The following is a 19172-nucleotide window of genomic DNA, read 5'->3' on the forward strand; positions in this document are numbered from 1 at the left end:
TCACAAGTAGTTTTACGTTGTACAGATGAATGATCCTCTGTTGCCGACTAATTACGGTAGACTGTGATTCCTATTGTGTGTGTTCGTACCTGTCCAGCAAAGTTGTGGCTTAATGCATTATTGCAGCAGATTGTGCTTCATAATCTCTAGAGATTTACTAGTTGCATCAATGATCCTCTGCACTTCGAGTCTTTGAATTGCCAGTATTTGTTCCAATATTGTATTAGTTTCCTGCAATGCTTTTAGATGTTTGTCCTTCTCCAGATGTTTACTGCAATGAGTGTGGAGTGGGGCATGTATAAAATCGTGTATGTACGGATTCGCCTGCTACTAGCTACTGTTGCAGCACAATACTTACTTATCGGTTTTTCTGTCACTTTTTGCTAACACTTTTCTGCGTACATCCAGTTCTTGAGTTTTCTCTTCAATAATAGCATCGATGTCCTTGCAGCTTTTCTCTAAGTTGTCCGAAATGTTCATCAAATTGTTCTGTTGTTTTCGTAACTTTTCGTACAAAGCATTCAGCTCAGCTAGTTCGTTTCGTAAATTTCTACACAAGAATGTAAGCACATAATGGAATCAGCGTATGAGAGTATAAAGGCAATGTATAAAATATATAGATAACTCACTTGCATGAATCATCGAATTCTAATTGTAGCATCTTCTCCAGCAACGCATTACACGGTCGGATTTCATTGATAGACGCAACATGGATTTCGTACGTTTTCTGTAGTTGCTTTTCCGTATCGACAAGGGCTTCAATTTCCTTTTCCAGCGAGCTTTGTATATCTCGCATAGCGATGGCCTCCTCGTCTGCTACTATATGGTCGGTTAGTTCCGAATGTTCAATTTTAAGCTTTATAATTCTATCTGCCAGGTCCTGGTCGTTCGTTTTCAATGTGGCGATATTTTCCTGCAGTGCATGTTTGCGTTGCTCAAGTGCTTCAATATGTTGCTTCAATTGGGGAAGCTGATTTTTGAAGTCATCGATATGACGATTGATCTATTAATAACAACAAAGCGCATTGAAATTGTTACGCTGAATGTTACGCTTCGAAATGTAAAGTGTGACCACCTGTATCTACTTACATTGTTTGCTCGAATTTTGTTTTCTTCCTTCGTTATTTGTTCCTGGTTTAGTTGGGTATTTAGCTCGTAATAATTTTCGACACAGCTTTTAGCCTTTTCCAGCACAGTCTCTTTGACCATGTTTATGTAGAACAGGTAGTTTAGGAGTATTTTTAAAAGATGTACAATTTTCTTACCCGCTGCAAAAGGCAAATCTTACTGTAATAAAGTTTGAGATTTTCGAGATACACCATTGATCTTACTTGGTTTTACGAGGTCAATGTAAAAGAATGAAGTTTGCTTAGAATCTGAGCATAGCTGGTAGATGTAGTTTATTCTGGCTACCAGTTCCACCCGTTTTGCCGTAAGTGTTTCGATCGATTCGTTGTACATCTGAAATAAGCAAAAAGTAATATCAGCGGTGATAAAACAGCGATATCGAACGAACAGTACACACAGTTTACTGACTTACATTTTCGTAGCTGGAAACATCGTAGTGCAAGAGCTTGAAAAAATTAAGAATCGCTTTGTATACAAACTGTTCGGTAGGTTTTTCCAAATCTATTGCTTTGATTTTGAACGGTATTATACTATTCCAATCGTCAATAAATACAGCGTTACTCATTTTACTACAATTTGCGTTCTCTACACAGCAGCAAGCAAACACAACTAAACTAGCAAGCAAAACAATGTATTTAAACAAATGTCCGTTACACAATGATAGTTCCAATGACAGCTGGCAAAGCTATTAGAAGAGAGGTAGCGCACTATCATCGGAATAAATAAAAATGAAATAAATTTGATTATTTTACGTGGAAAATAAAGTAAATTCGAACAAAATGCAAATTTACTAACGAACAACATTATTTTTAATTCATTTACTTGTATTGATCATTAGCTGGTTGAAAAACAATAAATACGAGCTAATGTAAACCTAAGTCACGTGTGCTGGACCAATAGCTTCCCACAGTGCCTTTGTTGTTTACAGAATTTTCAGTGGGACTAGAAAAGGACGCGTTCTGGAATCGTCATATTTTGCGTGAAAATAAAGCTTGTTAAACTGCTGCACGATGAACAACAAGGATCGATACATAATAAACACCAATTTGGAAAAGCTTGTGAACAACACCAACTACAATGCATTGCGTTCGGAATGTATACAACGAAATATGCTATCGCAGACAATGGCGTCTCGGATTGAGGTGAGTCACACCTGAATGTTGGTAGCGCACCTGCTTTGTTGTTTTACCTTACCTTACCGTATGCGTTCGTTTTCCCAACAGAGTATGGCTCAAGATGAAATAACCAGACACAAAAAGTTGTTTGAGAAAATCACCAAACGCGGTCCTAAGGCATTCGATACGTTGTTGAACATTTGTCAGCAGATGTTTCCCAAAGCGTATTCTATACTGAAGCCTTCGTCAAACGACCATCAAATGCATTCCACACACAATCCGCAGCGTGTACGATCCGTGAGCTGCAACGTTGCCCCCAAAGCGTACTCATTCCGCGGTCCGGGTGATGTTGAGGATGGCAAAATGAGCAATATCGCGTCTAGCGCACTGGTCGAGGAGAGCAAATGCATGCTGGAAGTTTATCCAGACATACTGCCAACGACTTTCTCTGTTAAACTTTCCGCCGGGCCATCAGAAACCCACCCGAAAGTGCTAGCATATCCGATGAAAAGTCGTAATCGAGGCGTTGCATTTATTGTGAATGTGATTACGTTTTTGAAAGATGTGCATCCCAAACGCAACGGGGCAGATATCGATGGAAGGAACTTGATTTCCATATTCCAGCAACTGGGATTCATTGTGTTTTACTACGAGGACATTACCATGGCTGTGAGTATTGCTTTGCAGCGTTTAAGGGGATTTAAATTATACTTATTCTTTGTTCGTACTTTTAGGATTTAAAAGAATTGTTGGTACAGTTGAAAGATTCAGAACACTTGTCCTGCGATTGCTTTGCCTTTTACATTCTCTCGCATGGTGACCACCGGAAAGGAAGCGACTACATTTTCCTGCATGATAATTCGATCCTACGTGTCGAAGATTTGTTGACTGAGTTCAATACGGTGAACTGCACCAAATTGGTACGCAAACCGAAACTGTTCTTCATTTCTATTTGCCGGTAAGTGGTGGTCACTAATTAAAAAAATAAAGAGAACGGGTCTAACGTATCTGTACTCTCCTGTTGCAGCGGGGTTCAATCCGATTTAGGATTATATCGTTTATCAACAAACACGGAGCGCGATGGTATGATTGATTCGAGAAAACCATTACCATCCAATATTGCTACTTATTGCGACATGCTCGTGTGCTACGCAACTGTGCCTGGGTTTGCCGCCCATCGTGATACCAACACCGGGTCGTGGTTTGTCGAAAGTATGTGCAAAATCTGGTCAGAACATGCACACGACACGGACGTAGAGATCCTAATGAAGCTGGTAGGTGAATATGCGGCCACTTACCGTACAGAGACGGCCGCGTTGCAAACCATCTGTACGGAACAGCGAGGATTTTTCAAGCAACTGTACTTAAACCCAGGCTATTATGAGCATCCTTCAGAATTGTAATTGTAAGTTAATTTATATGAAGATGGATTATGTGAATCTACTCATACCATCTTCTTTTTTTGTATGTTTTCTTTAAATATATACTAGTGCCTTAAATGTTCAGTGAATGAATTTTCGAATAATAATTTTGGTATCTGCTGCCAAGAAACGTAGTGGTATTAGGAAGTAAGACAAGGATAATATTATCCTACTATACTATGAACTACTTTTACTATACATAACCAAGATCAGTACAGTGATGGCATCTTTTCGAGTAATTTCCATTTCAATAAAAGTTATTTGGCAAAAAGAAAATATGGTGTGATAAACACCATTTATCCTTTTCCATAAAGCTCCGTAACATGTACAGTTGAAGCAGCAATAAAGATGTTGCAGTATTTCACGTACTAAATAAATATGACGTTTAATCAGCTACAAGCAAGCAAGCGAATACTGAGAACAAAATTGATATTGTGTCTGCCAATTGGCTAAAGGAAGTTTGAATGGCTTAAGTGATTAATAAATTTCATAAGGAAGGTACTAAAAATGATGTTGGAAGGCGTATGCGTGGAATAGAGAGATAATGACAGGCTCATCGTTGTCAATCAATTATCGATGGTTATGATCGATGATTTCGTAAATGGAGATATTTCAAACTACCAGTCACTCACAAATATGTGCTGTATGTTGAGCTGGCAACGATGCACAATGATGGATTCATATCCAAAAGAATGCTTATGAAGCTTCAAGATCCATTGCTTAAATCTACTAGATTGGCCGATCGTCAGAGACACAGACGACTTCTGTAGTAGACCAAAATCGCAAAGGGTTTGCTGCGTTGGTGATGTTTGAATGTAAGTTTTTCTGGCTCTTCATATTATTATTTTATCTATATAACCGTATCCATAACATTTGAGGATTAAAATGCATACATTGCATACATTTAAACAAAACATTACATTAAAAAAATGTCGGTGTGGTCTAAATATTCCGCAAATATTAGTAGCAACATTATGTAGTAGTATGCGAAAACAAATGAGAAAAGTACATAATGCATTTTAGATATAGAGTACCGTGTACACGTATTTGCTTGCCAAATTTGACATATCTGTCACATTGACCCAATTTACTGAACGTTTCTGAAGGGATTCACATATGTAAACATTTGCAAAAACAAAAATCATTCTCATGGTAGTGGAAGGTTTTCTGCGCCAGAACCGGAAAATGAACCGTTTTGAGTATTGCCAGGCACGTCTTTCGGAAAACGAATCCTTTGTGGCGAAAGATCGTAGTATTAAGCTGTATGACGGAGATGAAAAAGTAACTATATATGGCGAGTTAAACGATTCCGAGAGTGATGCAAAATCTTTTCCTTTTGTGCAAACTGTAGACAAATTACGAAGATGGCGAGATAGTGCTGACTAGCCACCGGTTGTTGTGGGGACGTAATGGAGAAATAGCCCGTGGAGGCAATTGTTTGGATCTGAAACTGCGATACGTAACATCGGTAGACGAAGAGGAGGCCAGTTCCATGCTGTTCGGTCGAAAGAAACGCATCATTTTACGCCTACGAGATATAGCAACGGACAAGAAACCGGGACCTATGGATCACAGTTGCTCCACCTTTGTAAAGCTGTCTGGCCGTAATGGAGTTGATGCCGCGTTCGTTCAGGCACTTCATTCTACCCTTGCCGCCCGTGTTTGGGCTGTGACGAATGAGGCAGCCGGAACACCATCCAGTGAAGCAGATGTACTGACAGCAGGAACCAGTATAGACAGAAGCCATCGGCAGCTGCGCATCGGAATAATAGGCATCGAACGTAATTTGGCAGAAAAGCAAAAGCAAACAGATGCCAACATCAATCTCGCGTTCAAGGACCTGGGCAAGTTGATGGGCATGGCGAAAGATATGGTGGCCATAACAAATGCCGTTAGCGCAAAGATACGCGAACGCCAGGGTGAGATATCGGAAGATGAGACAGTGCGCTTTAAGTCGTATCTATTGAGCCTCGGTATTGACGACCCGGTGACGCGTGACGGAACGCGCAGCAATTCGGAATACTTCCTGAAACTTTCGCGACAACTATGCGAGATGCTGCTAGATCCCATCACAGAGGCGGGAGGAATGATGTCCCTGGCCGATGTTTACTGTCGCGTAAATCGGGCCCGTGGTTTGGAGTTACTCTCGCCGGAAGATTTGCTCGAGGCGTGCAGACTGCTAATGGGACCGATTAAACTTCGCGAGTTTCCTAGTGGAGCTATGGTGTTGCAGCTGGACACGCACGACGATGTCCTAGTATCGGAGAGAACTGTAGAGCTGGTCGAGCAGAATGTGTCCATGAGCCCGGATGAACTAGCCCGCCTGGAGTGTATATCGTTGCTATTGGCTCGGGAGCGCCTACTAACGGCGGAAGGTTTCGGTCAGCTATGCCGTGATGAGTCAATCGAGGGTTTACGGTTTTATCCGAACAAATTTATTCTCTGCTGAATCAATTCCCTCCAAATTCCCTTAATCGCGGAATAGTCCTTTGTGGCAGCCCTGTCAGCATCGAAGTTAAGTATTCGCAGATGATGATCGGTTATAAGGAACAGTTGGCTACAATCTGCCGCGATTCTGTGCACCGGCGAGTAGTGATAATGATTTTTCGAGGGAAAGTACATCTGTACACAACGATTTGGCACACGCAAGTCGTACAGGTTGGAGCGGAGGTGGTAATTCATCCCACAGTGCACGGCGTACTTGCCATTGTAACAAAGACAGTAGACTGATGCATCGTCCGGATCTGTCCAGCAGGCCTCATCGCCACCGGTGCGTGTATCGACCAGCCGCATAGAGTTATAATTGCCCGACAGGATACAGTGTTCGTCCATCCACAGCACATCGTAAACAGCCGTTGAGGGTGAATTCAATTGTATCGTTGTACAGCTGCAACGACAAGTAATGAAAACCGTTAACTTATTGTACAAAAAGTGTCAGTGTAAAAAGAGAAACAACAATGCAATCCCGGTTAGTTATTAGCTTGCACATGCGCTATTACTTCTAACTAACCTGTACAAATCGATTAACTGTAGTGCCTGCTTTTTGCTACAATGAAATTTTCCTGCCGCCAGGTGATTTCTATTTAGCTTTATTGTCTCATATGCTTGGGGATAAACAAAGGATTGCGTCAACATTTCCTCGCTACGCAACGATAACTGTTCCAGTTCCAGTGGAGATCGGTTTAGGATATACGTTGAGTCATTTATCGTGGTTACCGCATAAATATTCGTGTTGAAATCAACCGCCTTGATAATGTCGTTTGTAACGGTTTGTGAGTACGATCTTGTTGTGGTCGGATCATACAGCACAATTTGTCCGTTCTTCCGACCCATTAAAAAATGGTCCCCCATTTTTACCAAACTCGTAATGTCCGAATCGCGATCATTGCCCATCACCCAGTGGCTGCTGGTATCGAGCATTTCTCGATTTTTGGTCCTTCTGTGTGCCTGCAAACGGCCACGATGCGTGATGTAAAGCCAGTCCCGGTCGATTACTAGTTGCGAGATGTACACCTCGTAGTGTTTAAAGTACGACCACGTTTCGTACCGTCCGTAGCGCCAATTTTCATCCAGCTTGACCCGCTTTCGATGCGTAAACGCATAGAGACTTAGGGCGGTCCCGCAAGGCGAGCCGCCAACTAAGGCACGCATACATTTTTTGGGAAAAACGAATCTTTGGATAATGTGCTGGAACTTTTTGCAAACTAACACGCATCGATCTAGATCCGCTACACCCAGAAACAGAAACACGTGCTCCAGGGAATATTCGTCCAGATCACAGAGCTGCCTGCAAGAGGTGCTAATATTTGGATCGCTTTCACTCGGCATACTGGGCCTTCTTCTTCTTCTTCTTCCTTGGTGTACAGATTGTAGCTTCCTATGGATCTGTGTTGGACCATACTCAGAGGCATACTGTACAGCGTTAAAAGGGAGGACCGCATGTCCATATCTCTTGTTTTTCTGTGTTCGTTATGTCTTTGTGTTTATGCAAACGTCTTGGTTTCTATGTCGTTTTGTCTACTGTCTTGGAGAGGTTCTGTTTAGGAGGGGGTGTACCTTATTATTATTTTTTGAATGTATGTTTTTTTGGGTTTTTGTTTTCTCTTTTTTTATATGTATCTGATGGACTATTTATATATGTGTTTTGATTCTATGATATTTTGATGCGTGTTTCACTCCTTAGATTCTCTACATATGTGGTTTGTAATTCAAATAACTATAAGAGTTTCTTTGAAAAGCTTCTTCTACTTCTATGCGAGGATATATCCCGGTTCGGTACAAGAGTCCATCTTCCTGGGCCGTCCGGTACTATTCCGTGATTGTTAAACACGATCCCCTTAAAGCTATCAGGACCGGCTACTTATGGCCATATGTTCTTATCTTTTCTAGTTAGCTTAACTTTACTGCTCATCTGTAGTCAGCTTCTAGGAAAGCTTACAGAACCTTTCTTGCATTGATTTTTCCCGAGCGTTATGCTGTCTGTGTATACCTTGTAGTTGTAAGCTATGTTTATGTTATTGTTTTGATTTGACCGTTGTATGTTTTTTTTCTTTGGATTTTTTCTGTAGTGTTTTTTTCTTTTATTGTGGCTTTGATGTTGTTTTTTTTTTAATAATTATTGTTATTGTAAATAGTTGAAAATTATAAACCTTAGCCACTTACTCTCATGATCTATATAGATCTTGACAGCTGTCACGGTGACAGTTCAACATTCGCCAAAATAACGGCACTGTAAATAAAGAATCATTAACACGTGAGATTTGAAACCGACAGCACCTTCAGCCTTCCGAAATTAATTTTCTTCAGATAAAATTAATTGATTTTAAATTATCATTTTTTTTAGAATGTTATTCTATTTTCTTTTATGAACTTGATTATTTTTTATGCCATTTTTTTTCTGTTCCAGCATTTAATAAATTGATCCTCTGTTGGTAGTTTATCTGTTGCGCGTGCAACGGATCTGTTTGAAAATATTCGCATCATTACCTGTAACTTGTGGAAGGATCGTTATCGGTGCCCAAATAAACATATGAGGATAACAAGGCGCGATACACGAGACTGGATACAAGCGCGTCGGTCATAAAATAAGGGTGGAACCATAAAACATAGCAAAATAACACCGAACCAAGCGGGTTCGGGTTTATTCCAAAACTAAGACGGCAATTAAACAGGTAACAAAAGGATTCATTCATGTAAGCGCAAGAACAAGTAGGATTCTCCGGGAAGCGGGTATGAATGAAAAATGTAATAACCGAAAGTATCGTCATAACGGTTGGAAATATCCAACATTAATGCTTCGATATTAATGAATGTTTTGGTAGGATGCAGGATGCAATTGCCATTAACAAATCTAGGTACATTCATAACCTCTAGAATCCTGTGTTCGTATGGGAAGCAATAGTAAGAAAAAAAAGGAGACAACTAGGTATTAGAAACTTTGCTATATAAGGTATGTTAGGCTATATAAGGTTGTAGATAATAGAGTAGATTCAATCAATAGCTCACACGAGGAGGTTATCTTTCATTTCGATACGCTTTCCTCGCGCACACAGCACGGTTGTTTCTAACGCCAGGCTTTCTGCCCACATCCGAACTGTCTCGTCATCAGATCTTCCCATTCTGTGGCATAGGTTCCCCAAATTATTTGGTATTTGGTACTAGCGGGAAGGTTGGAACACTACTTGGAGATAAACTTGGTGCAAGACCTTGCTCGGGCAGATTCCTGCACAATTTTATATTTTGCTGCTGCCGGCGATACTCTCGTGCTAGGAGGCCATTCCTTCGCGAGGCCTGTTCGATAGTACGCTCAGCAACAAAAACTATGCGAGATGCTGCTAGATCCCATCCCAGAGGCGGGATGAATGATGTCCCTGGCCGATGTTTACTGTCGCGTAAACATCAGGCCGTAAACATCGGGCCCGTGGTTTGGAGTTACTCTCGCCGGAAAATTTGCTCGAAGCGCGCAGACTGCTAATGGGACCGATTAAACTTCGCGAGTTTCCAAACGGCGATGTCCTAGTATTGGAGAGAACAATAGAGCTGGTCGAGCAGAATGTGTCCACGAGCCCGGATGAACTAGCCCGCCTGGAGTGTATATCGTTGCTATTGGCTCGAGAGCGCCTATTAACGGCGGAAGGTTTCGGTCAGCTATGCCGTGATGAGTCAATCGAGGGTTTACGGTTTTATCCGAACAAATTTATTCACTGCTAAACAAATTCCCTAAATCGCGGCATAGTCCTTTGTGGCAGCCCAGTCAGCATCGAAGTTAAGTATTCGCAGATTATGATCGGTAATAAGGAACAGTTGGCTACAATCTGCCGCAATTCTGTACACCGGCGAGTAGTGATTATGTTTTTTCGAGGGAAAATACATCTGTACACAACGGTTTGGCACACGCAAGTCGTACAGGTTGGAGCGGTGGTGGTATTTCATCCCACAGTGCACGGCGTACGTGCCATTGTAACAAAGACAGTAAACTGATGCATTGTACGGATCTGTCCAGCAGGCCTCATCGCCACCGGTGCGTGTATCGATCAACCGCATAGTAGTGTCAAAATTGCCCGACAGGATACAGTGTTCATCCATCCACAGCACATCGTAAACAGCCATTGAGGGTGAATTCAATTGTATCATTGTACAGCTGCAACGACAAGTAATGAAAACCGTTAACTTATTGTACAAAAAGTGTCAGTGTAAAAAAAGAAATAACAATGCAATCCCGGTTAGTTATTAGCTTGCACATGCGCTATTACTTCTAACTAACCTGTACAAATCGATTAACTGTAGTGCCTGCTTTTTGCTACAATGAAATTTTCCTGCCGCCAGGTGATTTCTATTTAGCTTTATTGTCTCATATGCTTGGGGATAAACAAAGGATTGCGTCAACATTTCCTCGCTACGCATCCATAGCTGTTCCAGTTCCAATGGAGATCGGTTTAGGATGTACGTTGAATCATTTTTCGTGGTTACCGCATAAATATTCGTGTTGAAATCAACCGCCTTGATAATGTCGTTTGTAACGGTTTGTGAGTACGATCTTGTTGTGGTCGGATCATACAGCACAATTTCTCCGTTCATCCGACCCATTAAAAAATGGTCCCCCATTTTTACCAAACTCGTAATGTCCGAATCGCGATCATTGCCCATCACCCAGTGGCTGCTGGTATCGAGCATTTGTCGATTTTTGGTCCTTCTGTGTGCCTGCAAACGGCCACGATGCGTGATGTAAAGCCAATCCCGGTCGATAGCTAGTTGCGAGATGTACATCACGTTGTGTTTAAAGTACGACCGCTCCTCGTACCGTCCGTAGCGCCAATTTTCGTCCAGCTTGACCCGCTTTCGATGCGTAAACGCATAGAGACTTAGGGCGGCCCCGCAAGGCGAGCCGCCAACTAGGGCACGCATACATTTTTTGGGAAAAACGAATCTTTGGATAATGTGCTGGAACTTTTTGCAAACTAACACGCATCGATCTAGATCCGCTACACCCAGAAACAGAAACACGTGCTCCAGGGAATATTCGTCCAGATCACAGAGCTGCCTGCAGGAGGTGCTAATATTTGGATCGCTTTCAATTGGCATACTGAGCCAGAAGGGTGCGAAAGAAGAAAATTTGGATTGCAATGTTTACATTTCCGTTTGTTGTTTTTGTTTTCCTTCTACCGTCCGGCAGCTGTCATTGAGCTCACTCTGGGCCCATTGCACACCGGTGGCCATACTTTCATGTGGTGCAATATTCCTGGTTCATGAAAATCAAATAAAAATATTATTTCGGTTTAATGTAAGTTTCCAGCATTTATCGTGCGTTGTAAGTAAACGACTGCGGTTTTTGCCATTTAACCTAACAAAAAGTGAAACGTAAAGCTAGATTGAAAGTCTCCGCCACAGGTGTGTAGGAGCCTCGTCGGGTTTTGGTCACGAGTATCTATTTGTCAACTGTGGTTCAGCATTATTTTTGTTCAGCCCGTTTTCCCCGGAAACTTGCATCAACTCTGGCGTACATACACGGCGTGAACAGAAAAGAAAGCCTTCCCAGTACTACACACAGTGATGTCTAAGTCCAAGCTGAATAGAACCACCATCTCGAAAGCGGTACGGTACTGCTGGGGAAGAAAAATAGCAGATACCTTTCAAAGATGGCTACACGATTTTCAGCTTATTCCTATTGTATTCTCTTCTTCTCCCGTTTCAACAAACAGGAGCAACGTGCCGAGTACCGTACCTTCAAGACCGTGTTCCTGTACTGCATTCTAATCATTGTGCTACCAGTGCTGACATTTTTCACCTCCAAGCATTTTCTGTTCGATGGGCTACTGCAGCTGTCCAGTGTTACGAGCAACATCTATTCGGCGGTGAGTGCAGTGGTTGCGCTGCACGTGGCCCTGTTTCTCTTTATCTACAAAGCCTACTTCGCGGTTAGCAACGATACGCCCGAATCTCCCGGCAGCCGGGGTGAAAAGGTGTCCCAAAAAGAAGACTAAGCTGTTGTTTCCCGGGAGTGCGCCAAAGACTGAAATCATTCCAAAGTTTCCAGTGAGCGTAAGCCGATTTTGTAGCGTGGCGCGTTAGAACTAGACGACAAGAATCATGAACAAGATAGATTTAGAAATCGGACAAACCATTTTGCTCGAGCTGGAGGATGAATGTTTACTGGGGAAGGTGTCGCACGTGGCGTCCGATCAGTCGTTCATAAGATTGTCTGATGTGCGTGACACTAGTACGAAGAAAAACTATGGCGTGCAAACATACTACAACTCCGAAATACGGAACATTCAGGTTGCCTCTACTGATAGTCGAACGACGCTGCAATCGAGCTCCCCATCGGATAGTGGCGTTGTCAAGTCCAAGCAGCTTACGCTTGACAACCTCAACAGTACACTGGAACAGATCAACAACTATGTGTTTATTCATCAAACCGACGCAAAATACCACGATACGATTCGATTCCTCAAGAAGCAACACCATTTCGGCATAGCGATGGAATGCATCGAACATGGACGGCATTCGAAATCATCATCCCTGCTAACGATCGCCACGCTGGACTCTATCTACATTTTCGACATCAAATGGATGAACATCACGAATGAATTGCGCGAACTACTGGTCAGCGATCGTTACAGACGCGTGTTGTACAACGGCCGGTTGATTGGGGACACTCTGCGCCACAAGTTTGGTGTACCGTTGGGGAAATGTTTCGACGTTATGGTCGCTCACATTGCCATCAGTAAAAATGCGGGGCGTGTGGTAGACGACACGGTGTCTCTGCAACAATGTGTACAGAGCTACCTAAATTTGCCGGACAAATTCTTCAATACTACTGTAGGTTGAATTTTAGTGCTGGAAGGACACAAAGGACACACACAGGAAGATATGACATACTAATGTGATCGATATTTTACAGATCGATTTCAATGTACGCCCGTTAAACGATGCAGCAAAGAGGGAGTCGGGGAAAAATGCAGTATTTTTGCTACCCCTGCAGGATCTTTTCATACACGAGATTATGTTGGAACCGTTCTACAAAAGCTGCATCAGCTACACGCAGAGCCTGTCCAACAATCCGGATTTCATCAACAGTTTGGCGGACTTGCGGAACAAGGGTCCGGAAGCAATTGAAGCAATCCAACCGTCAAAGCTAGGAATTGATGTGGAGTTGATCAATGTAACGGAGTGTGAGCAATCGATTGAATGACCCACGGGAGGTGAAACAATGGAAAGCGATAAATAATAAAGCTCTGGCGCTACTGACAACTTAGCACCCAATAAGCTGGCTGACAACGGTAGACTTAATCTTTGGCAGCACTATACAACACTAGAGAAGTTGTTCTTTATAAACAATTTGAAATATCGAAGGCAAAGTATCACAATCTGATTTGTGAACTGTCTTATTTTGCTTGCGTCTTATCACGTCCACCAAACTTGTTTTTGTGCAACTCTTGCAACAGATTTCCGCAACCTATGGAATTCAAATTTTAACAGTGCCAATGACAAACTTACATATGGTCAATGGGCAAGCGGACGAAACTGGAAGATAAACTTGAAGGCTCATCGGAAGGGAGTAAAGACGCACAATCGTTAACAAGCAAATGGAACAACAGGTGTCTTAGCTTAGGATACTGTCTCAAGGCACACCGAAAAGACTGTCCAGGGCAGTCGGATAAGTCAAAGCGCCACCGCATGTTTCGTACCAGGTCAAAATGTTATCTGCAACGTGTAAGCTTTTTTGGATAACCCTTTATTCGTGATTACAGTAAGGAATAGCCGAGGCAGAAAGGTTAAAACATGAAAAAGACAAAAAGAGGCACATACTCATACTAAAGCCTCTTGCAATGCAGTTATGTGTGTGGTGGTGGTAGAGGGTGTGCTACTGAAGCCCTGATTGTATTGGACAGCTTGCCGTGTTCTGTATCCTATCCAGCCATTTCATCGTCCTGGTCTTTCTTTTGCGTTTTACCGTGCCCGTTCTCCTCCTTCGTCACCTCGGACGATTTCGACGGTTCGGTGCCGGCAGCGACGGCACTGGTCGCACCAGATCCGGCCGATTGCTTGCTGCTGGCCGTGCCTGACGATGCATCGGCGGGCGATTTTTCGCTATTTTCCAGCGCTTTCACAAACTGTTCCAAGTCCCCAGCGTTGGCTGCTGCGACAGCTTCCGCGTTTAGCTGAAACTGTGAAACCACCGGACCGAGCTGGCCGGACTGCAGCGCATTGGAGAACATGGAAAGGGCTTGCTGAAATTGGGGCGAGGAAATGGTTTCCTTCAATTGTTCTTTCTTGTTCTCGTCACCTTCCAGCTGAGGTAGGTGTGCGACCAGCGCGTCCACCTTTTCCTGGTCCGAAATGATTGACGCCAACGTTTGCGAGTTAACGGCGGATGCCAGATCGATGTTTTGCCTCGAGCCGGTTCCATCCACACCTGTCGCACTTATACCGGATAGATAATTTTGCAGGTCTGAGAGCAAAATTCTTGATCCTCCGTCAGCGTTTGCGTTGCCAGCGGTACCAGCTGCATTTCGTCCGACCGGGGTACTCATCGGTGAGCTAGCAGTAGATGCGCCCGAACCAGTGGTGGGTTTCGTCGTATTGCCGCCAGTTTTCTTCGGCGCTCGAGGTGTAGATGGTGCATTCACGGTTGTGGTTGGCGTTGTGGTGCTACCACCGTTTCCATTATTGCTCGCTGAAATGGTGCTACTACTACGGTTTGACGGAGTCGCTGCACTAGTTCGGCTGCTCGAATTGCCCGAGTTTGAGCGGCTTTAAAGGAGCATGAGGAAAAGAGGGAAAAAAAACAAGAGTATTTATTTGATTGAAAAGTTCTAACAACAACAACCGAACTGAAATCTACTTACGTCATGGAGCCTAGGAGACTGCTCAACCCCCCCATTTGTCCAACACCACCGAACAGCTGCATTATCTGTTGTTGCGACATGTTGTTTAACATGTACTGCAAATCGCCATTATCATTGCCACTGCTTCTTCCGCCGGAACCGATGCTATTGCCCGACGGAGGATTGTTGATCACTTCGTTAATACGACGGCACCATTCATCGTCCCGATCTGTTTTCGGTTCCTGCATCCAGAAGAACAGTCTGCGGCTGGAAGACTTGAATTTCAACACGTAAACCCGACCATTCTTTACATAATCGAGCTTCTTGAACTCGCAATCGTCCGGGAACAAAATTAGATCGTCCTCGACAGTTCCGGAGGTGCGATCCTTCCAACAGAAGTGTATTAAACCATCTTCCGCCTGATACACGTACACCAATCCCTTTCGGTTGTCCGCATGAACCATCTTGTTTACCATATTCATACGCCCCGCACGGAATTCGACTAGATGTCGATTCCCACCGGAACTACCACCCAGCGCACTACTGCTTCCGAATATTGGTCCACTCATGTTGTTGCTATATTTTCGAGAAATTTTTTTTTAAAAACTAGGTCGAAGTTACAAGATGATTTCTGTGCACTGATTGAGCATCGTCATTCAGTCCGCAAGAAAAGAAACCAATGGCAAAACAAATATGCTGTCCATCAACTTACCTTGTTTCACGCGTCTTTCACGGGAGAGATGATATATTTTCAAAGGGTAAAGAACACTTTTACAGTACCAGACGGCTCTGGGACGAATAGAATTTTGCTAATACAACCTTTATCTTCAATATAATGCTGGCGCAATTCGATCAAAGAAACCTTTCGTTGCCTTTTTCCTGTGGCGTGACAGAGCGTATTCGAGAGCTGACATGACAGCTGACAAAACGCTTCAACCTTTACAAGGTTGCTTGAAAAAGAGTCACGATAAAAAAATTTCTTGCATCATTGTTCAAAAATTAAAAAATGGAGGAAAATTTTTTTAATCCGTTCGTCACGCAGTACAATTTAAAGTAAAAGAGAGAAAAGCTTGCTCTTTTTTCTTTACAAAATTTGGTTTAATTAATCACTCGGAACATATTTCTTAGCGGAGTGGATTGCCTGCACAATTGAGTTTCATTTGAATTTTTCAATCAAGGATTTAGCGAAGCCAATCTGAAATAGAAAATGAATGTTTGTAGGCATACAGCTTGCTTTGAACGAAGCGTATAATCGACATACCTGTTCATAGGTTTGCCCGTACCAAGGCATCAGGTTCAGCAATTGAATGTCCTGCTTCAGATGCTCATTTTCTTTGCGCAGTTGCTTTTTGCTTAGAAGTTTTGCGCAAAGAGTGCGCTTGAAGTAGAAAAAGTTTTGTTTAACTTTGGAAACATCCTGCATTAGGATGACAGTCTGATTTTGCGAATCGAACAGCTTTTCCCTCACGTGGGTAGCACGTGCCACGTCATTTTCAAATAGTTGCCTGGAATTGTTCATGCGCTTATTAGTTTCCTCAAGTTTTTCTCCAATGCGATTCACTTCCGCCTTCAGCTCGTAGTACTGTTCGAGGCTTGCATTTTGCATTTGACTATCGAGCTGGAAATTTTGTATTTGATAGCGTTTAAGTCGTCTCATCGCTAGCAACAGTTTTCTGCGCTCGTGGGATAGATGTGCGCGAGCCTTGCTCATAAGTTGCATAAGGACAGCAACCGTCATTGCACCGTTATCGGGAGCAAAGTACGATAAGCCTATTTGAACAATTTTATCATCATTTGCATCGATCTTTGATTCACGTAGCGCTACAATTTCAGCTATGTGCGATTTGTTTTGCAATTGAAACTCTTTCATCTTGATTTGGCGGCTTTCCTTGTGTTCATTAAGTTCTACTGTGCACTCTGCCGATGCGACCGATTGAATGGTTGCTGATATGACCGGCTTAATTTGTTGTGTTAAATCAGTGTCGTTTGCATGTTCATGACGTGGAAGAAATTCATCTTTCACTTCATCATCTAGAATTACAACAAATTTAGAATTTTGCATGGCGTGAGATATGAGCACAAGGCAGAATAACTTACGCTTTTCAGAACTATCACGATGAATTGAAACTGTTCTGCTGGATTTTCTCCGTAAGTTCATTTCGAATGCATTCTGCAAATCATGTTGCATAGTTTTCTCTTTCACTATCGGCATTATTCTTGATATTTTTAGCACGACACAGATTTATGCATGTGCTTAAAATAATTGATGCTATGAGAGCATTTGAATTTCCAAGAGTACTTGATAGCTTTTGTCTGATTTTTATGTTAACACGAAAAGCTAGCATAGACGCATTCAACTTCTTATGCACAGGTATGCTCGCATATCTGGCCTTGTGGTCGCCATTCGTATTTATTGACCGGGACGAGTCACACTTCAAGTTCAAATTAGGGCTCGTTGAGTAAGTGGAATTTATCAGTAATGTAAAAAAAATAGCGTATCGATGCATCTATACCATTTGTAACAAGTATTACACAAAAATTCAAAACAATTAGTTGGACATGGTTCTGCAAAAATCATTGCATTTCTCGTTGAAAGAAATTCGTTTAGATTCCTCGACTGGATAGTATAGACAGACAACAGGAAAGATGTAAACATAAACAATGCAAAATTCCAAAAACCACGTGCTTTTGTTTCCTGTCTCCTTCGATTACAGCACCTCAATGCGCATTGATATCTGAGTGAGGGCGGGCTCGATGCTAGATTAATAAAACGAACCGAAAAACAATCTTGCAGACGTGATAGAAAAGCAAAACCTATGCAAAACGTGTTAATGTTTGGGTCATTGTACAAATTACTTTCGTTCAACAAAACAAATTGTGTGAAGAAGTTGTGTTTCAATTTGGAGGCTGTATCAAGAGTGCATATCCATAGAATGTCGTCACAGCTATCGTCGCAAAACCTGGTATGGATGGATTTGGAAATGACTGGATTGGATGTGGATAACGACAGAATTTTAGAGATCGCATGCATAGTAACAGACAGCCAGCTTAACATTATAGCGAAAGGACCGAATGTGGTCATTAACGAGCCCGATACCCTGTTGAATGCAATGAACGATTGGTGTAAGGAGCATCATGCAAAGTCAGGATTGATCGAGGCGGTGAAGAAATCCCCCTACACTCTGGAGCAAGCGGAACAGCAAGTTTTGGACTTCGTGAAGCAATATTGTCCACAACGAAGCTGTCCAATGGCGGGAAACAGTATTTATTTGGATCGACTGTTTGTGATGAAGCATATGCCAACGTTAAATGAGTACCTTCACTACCGTGTGATTGACGTAAGCACGGTCAAGGAACTGTGCAAGCGATGGAATCGAGATGTCCATGGCTCAGGTCCACCTAAAATGTTTGCCCACCGATCCCTGGACGATATCGAGGAAAGTATCAAGGAAATGAAATATTATAGGGAAACGTTCTTTAAAACGGTGGAGCATACTAACTGATCAACTGGAGAAGGACTGAAAAGTAGGAGCGGTGACGTCTAGCCAATAACATAGATCTACATCAATATCGACATTGCTGACGCTACTCTAATTTAGTTTTTTCGAAAAGGTGGCTCCTTCTCAGTTTCCGTTCGGTGCCGTACATTAAAAATAAACGTTACTCTGCAATTGCGAATATTCGCTGCTAAACATGAATAATATAAGAAGGAATAATGTCTTGGTGAACTAAACTAGTTTTGTTTTAATCTATGATTTTTTTTAAAGAAATTATATTTATTTTTTATGTTTCAAAAATCAGGGTGATTGAAGAGGAGTAAACTTAATTTTTAGTTTTTGTTTAATTTATTTATTTCTGAATTATAATTAATAGTCTTAGTATGTGACGTATGTTTTTGTCGAACCGAACACTCTTTAGTCAGTTTTGATTAATTTTGCTGGCTAAAGAGTAATAAAGGCCCTCAAGTTGCACGGGATTCATCTCATGCAAGCTTGTGTGAAATATCACGGTAGATTGTGACCATTATGCGTAGGACTTAAAAATATTATTTAAATATATCACTATTAAAATGAGGAAAGTTATTTGAAATTATTGTTAAGTATCGCAAAAGCTAGTTTATGTATAAGACTAATTTATAAAAACATTTCACTGACTTATTTCATCATTTAAACGAGACAGTT

The 19172-nt window shown here is 42.2% G+C and overlaps 11 protein-coding genes across 15 annotated transcripts in view; 6 read left to right on the top strand and 5 right to left on the bottom strand.

Annotated features, from left to right (window-relative positions):
• LOC126561942 (endophilin-A) overlaps positions 1 to 19172 on the top strand; it is a 163222-nt gene that overhangs the window by 78654 nt on the left and 65396 nt on the right. The gene's annotated exons all lie outside the window — the stretch shown is intronic.
• Positions 118 to 1693, bottom strand: LOC126563652 (uncharacterized). Its single transcript, XM_050220297.1, has 6 exons — positions 1541 to 1693; positions 1332 to 1461; positions 1090 to 1268; positions 630 to 1003; positions 359 to 550; positions 118 to 271 (listed from the first exon to the last, which is right to left on the bottom strand). The coding sequence occupies exons 1-6, from the start codon at positions 1691 to 1693 to the stop codon at positions 118 to 120; spliced, it is 1182 nt and encodes a 393-aa protein (XP_050076254.1).
• LOC126562307 (caspase Dronc) lies at positions 2084 to 3671 on the top strand. The gene is made up of 4 exons (XM_050218767.1): positions 2084 to 2270; positions 2352 to 2912; positions 2978 to 3201; positions 3271 to 3671. The coding sequence occupies exons 1-4, from the start codon at positions 2139 to 2141 to the stop codon at positions 3644 to 3646; spliced, it is 1293 nt and encodes a 430-aa protein (XP_050074724.1). The 5' UTR covers positions 2084 to 2138; the 3' UTR covers positions 3647 to 3671.
• LOC126562410 (vacuolar protein-sorting-associated protein 36) lies at positions 4850 to 6113 on the top strand. Its single transcript, XM_050218920.1, has 2 exons — positions 4850 to 4945; positions 5016 to 6113. Exons 1-2 carry the CDS (start codon positions 4850 to 4852, stop codon positions 6111 to 6113), a joined length of 1194 nt encoding a protein of 397 aa, XP_050074877.1.
• Positions 6131 to 7492, bottom strand: LOC126560712 (F-box/WD repeat-containing protein 4-like; the record flags this gene model as incomplete). The annotated part of the gene is made up of 2 exons (XM_050216668.1): positions 6675 to 7492; positions 6131 to 6551 (listed from the first exon to the last, which is right to left on the bottom strand). Coding segments are annotated over exons 1-2 (1239 nt in total), but the record flags the coding sequence as incomplete, so codon positions are not given.
• On the bottom strand, positions 9884 to 11245 carry LOC126562368 (F-box/WD repeat-containing protein 4-like). Its single transcript, XM_050218845.1, has 2 exons — positions 10428 to 11245; positions 9884 to 10304 (listed from the first exon to the last, which is right to left on the bottom strand). The coding sequence occupies exons 1-2, from the start codon at positions 11243 to 11245 to the stop codon at positions 9884 to 9886; spliced, it is 1239 nt and encodes a 412-aa protein (XP_050074802.1).
• LOC126563370 (vacuolar ATPase assembly integral membrane protein VMA21 homolog) lies at positions 11703 to 12144 on the top strand. The gene is made up of 2 exons (XM_050220005.1): positions 11703 to 11755; positions 11863 to 12144. The coding sequence occupies exons 1-2, from the start codon at positions 11714 to 11716 to the stop codon at positions 12142 to 12144; spliced, it is 324 nt and encodes a 107-aa protein (XP_050075962.1). The 5' UTR covers positions 11703 to 11713.
• On the top strand, positions 12238 to 13355 carry LOC126560713 (uncharacterized). Its single transcript, XM_050216669.1, has 2 exons — positions 12238 to 12982; positions 13065 to 13355. The coding sequence occupies exons 1-2, from the start codon at positions 12251 to 12253 to the stop codon at positions 13353 to 13355; spliced, it is 1023 nt and encodes a 340-aa protein (XP_050072626.1). The 5' UTR covers positions 12238 to 12250.
• LOC126562210 (proteasomal ubiquitin receptor ADRM1 homolog) lies at positions 14063 to 15561 on the bottom strand. Its single transcript, XM_050218654.1, has 2 exons — positions 15013 to 15561; positions 14063 to 14917 (listed from the first exon to the last, which is right to left on the bottom strand). Exons 1-2 carry the CDS (start codon positions 15558 to 15560, stop codon positions 14074 to 14076), a joined length of 1392 nt encoding a protein of 463 aa, XP_050074611.1. The 5' UTR covers position 15561; the 3' UTR covers positions 14063 to 14073.
• On the bottom strand, positions 16142 to 17203 carry LOC126562709 (uncharacterized). The gene is made up of 3 exons (XM_050219275.1): positions 17101 to 17203; positions 16253 to 17022; positions 16142 to 16186 (listed from the first exon to the last, which is right to left on the bottom strand). Exons 1-3 carry the CDS (start codon positions 17201 to 17203, stop codon positions 16148 to 16150), a joined length of 912 nt encoding a protein of 303 aa, XP_050075232.1. The 3' UTR covers positions 16142 to 16147.
• On the top strand, positions 17823 to 18494 carry LOC126562968 (probable oligoribonuclease). Its single transcript, XM_050219575.1, has one exon. The coding sequence runs from the start codon at positions 17823 to 17825 to the stop codon at positions 18492 to 18494; it is 672 nt and encodes a 223-aa protein (XP_050075532.1).

The sequence above is a fragment of the Anopheles maculipalpis genome, chromosome 3RL, assembly GCF_943734695.1.
Source record: "Anopheles maculipalpis chromosome 3RL, idAnoMacuDA_375_x, whole genome shotgun sequence".
In the NCBI taxonomy this organism is placed as follows: Eukaryota; Metazoa; Arthropoda; class Insecta; order Diptera; family Culicidae; genus Anopheles; species Anopheles maculipalpis.

Excerpts from the sequence above, each read along its gene's own strand:
- LOC126560713 (XM_050216669.1), top strand. The coding sequence starts at position 12,251 with ATGAACAAGATAGATTTAGAAATCGGACAAACCATTTTGCTCGAGCTG. Across the intron at positions 12,983-13,064 it reads ACAAATTCTTCAATACTACT|ATCGATTTCAATGTACGCCC; the intron begins GTAGGTTGAATT and ends GATATTTTACAG.
- LOC126562968 (XM_050219575.1), top strand. The coding sequence starts at position 17,823 with ATGTTTGGGTCATTGTACAAATTACTTTCGTTCAACAAAACAAATTGT.
- LOC126562368 (XM_050218845.1), bottom strand. The coding sequence starts at position 11,245 with ATGCCAATTGAAAGCGATCCAAATATTAGCACCTCCTGCAGGCAGCTC. Across the intron at positions 10,305-10,427 it reads CAGTTAATCGATTTGTACAG|CTGTACAATGATACAATTGA; the intron begins GTTAGTTAGAAG and ends TTGTCGTTGCAG.
- LOC126562709 (XM_050219275.1), bottom strand. The coding sequence starts at position 17,203 with ATGCCGATAGTGAAAGAGAAAACTATGCAACATGATTTGCAGAATGCA. Across the intron at positions 17,023-17,100 it reads AGTTTCAATTCATCGTGATA|ATGATGAAGTGAAAGATGAA; the intron begins GTTCTGAAAAGC and ends TTGTAATTCTAG. Across the intron at positions 16,187-16,252 it reads ACGGGCAAACCTATGAACAG|ATTGGCTTCGCTAAATCCTT; the intron begins GTATGTCGATTA and ends TTTCTATTTCAG.
- LOC126562210 (XM_050218654.1), bottom strand. The coding sequence starts at position 15,560 with ATGAGTGGACCAATATTCGGAAGCAGTAGTGCGCTGGGTGGTAGTTCC. Across the intron at positions 14,918-15,012 it reads AGTCTCCTAGGCTCCATGAC|CCGCTCAAACTCGGGCAATT; the intron begins GTAAGTAGATTT and ends GCTCCTTTAAAG.
- LOC126563370 (XM_050220005.1), top strand. The coding sequence starts at position 11,714 with ATGTCTAAGTCCAAGCTGAATAGAACCACCATCTCGAAAGCG. Across the intron at positions 11,756-11,862 it reads GAACCACCATCTCGAAAGCG|GAGCAACGTGCCGAGTACCG; the intron begins GTACGGTACTGC and ends TTCAACAAACAG.
- LOC126562410 (XM_050218920.1), top strand. The coding sequence starts at position 4,850 with ATGAACCGTTTTGAGTATTGCCAGGCACGTCTTTCGGAAAACGAATCC. Across the intron at positions 4,946-5,015 it reads TGTATGACGGAGATGAAAAA|ACAAATTACGAAGATGGCGA; the intron begins GTAACTATATAT and ends TGCAAACTGTAG.
- LOC126562307 (XM_050218767.1), top strand. The coding sequence starts at position 2,139 with ATGAACAACAAGGATCGATACATAATAAACACCAATTTGGAAAAGCTT. Across the intron at positions 2,271-2,351 it reads CAATGGCGTCTCGGATTGAG|AGTATGGCTCAAGATGAAAT; the intron begins GTGAGTCACACC and ends TTTTCCCAACAG. Across the intron at positions 3,202-3,270 it reads TTCTTCATTTCTATTTGCCG|CGGGGTTCAATCCGATTTAG; the intron begins GTAAGTGGTGGT and ends CTCCTGTTGCAG.
- LOC126563652 (XM_050220297.1), bottom strand. The coding sequence starts at position 1,693 with ATGAGTAACGCTGTATTTATTGACGATTGGAATAGTATAATACCGTTC. Across the intron at positions 1,462-1,540 it reads ATGTTTCCAGCTACGAAAAT|ATGTACAACGAATCGATCGA; the intron begins GTAAGTCAGTAA and ends TGCTTATTTCAG. Across the intron at positions 272-358 it reads AGTGACAGAAAAACCGATAA|TAAACATCTGGAGAAGGACA; the intron begins GTAAGTATTGTG and ends CACTCATTGCAG.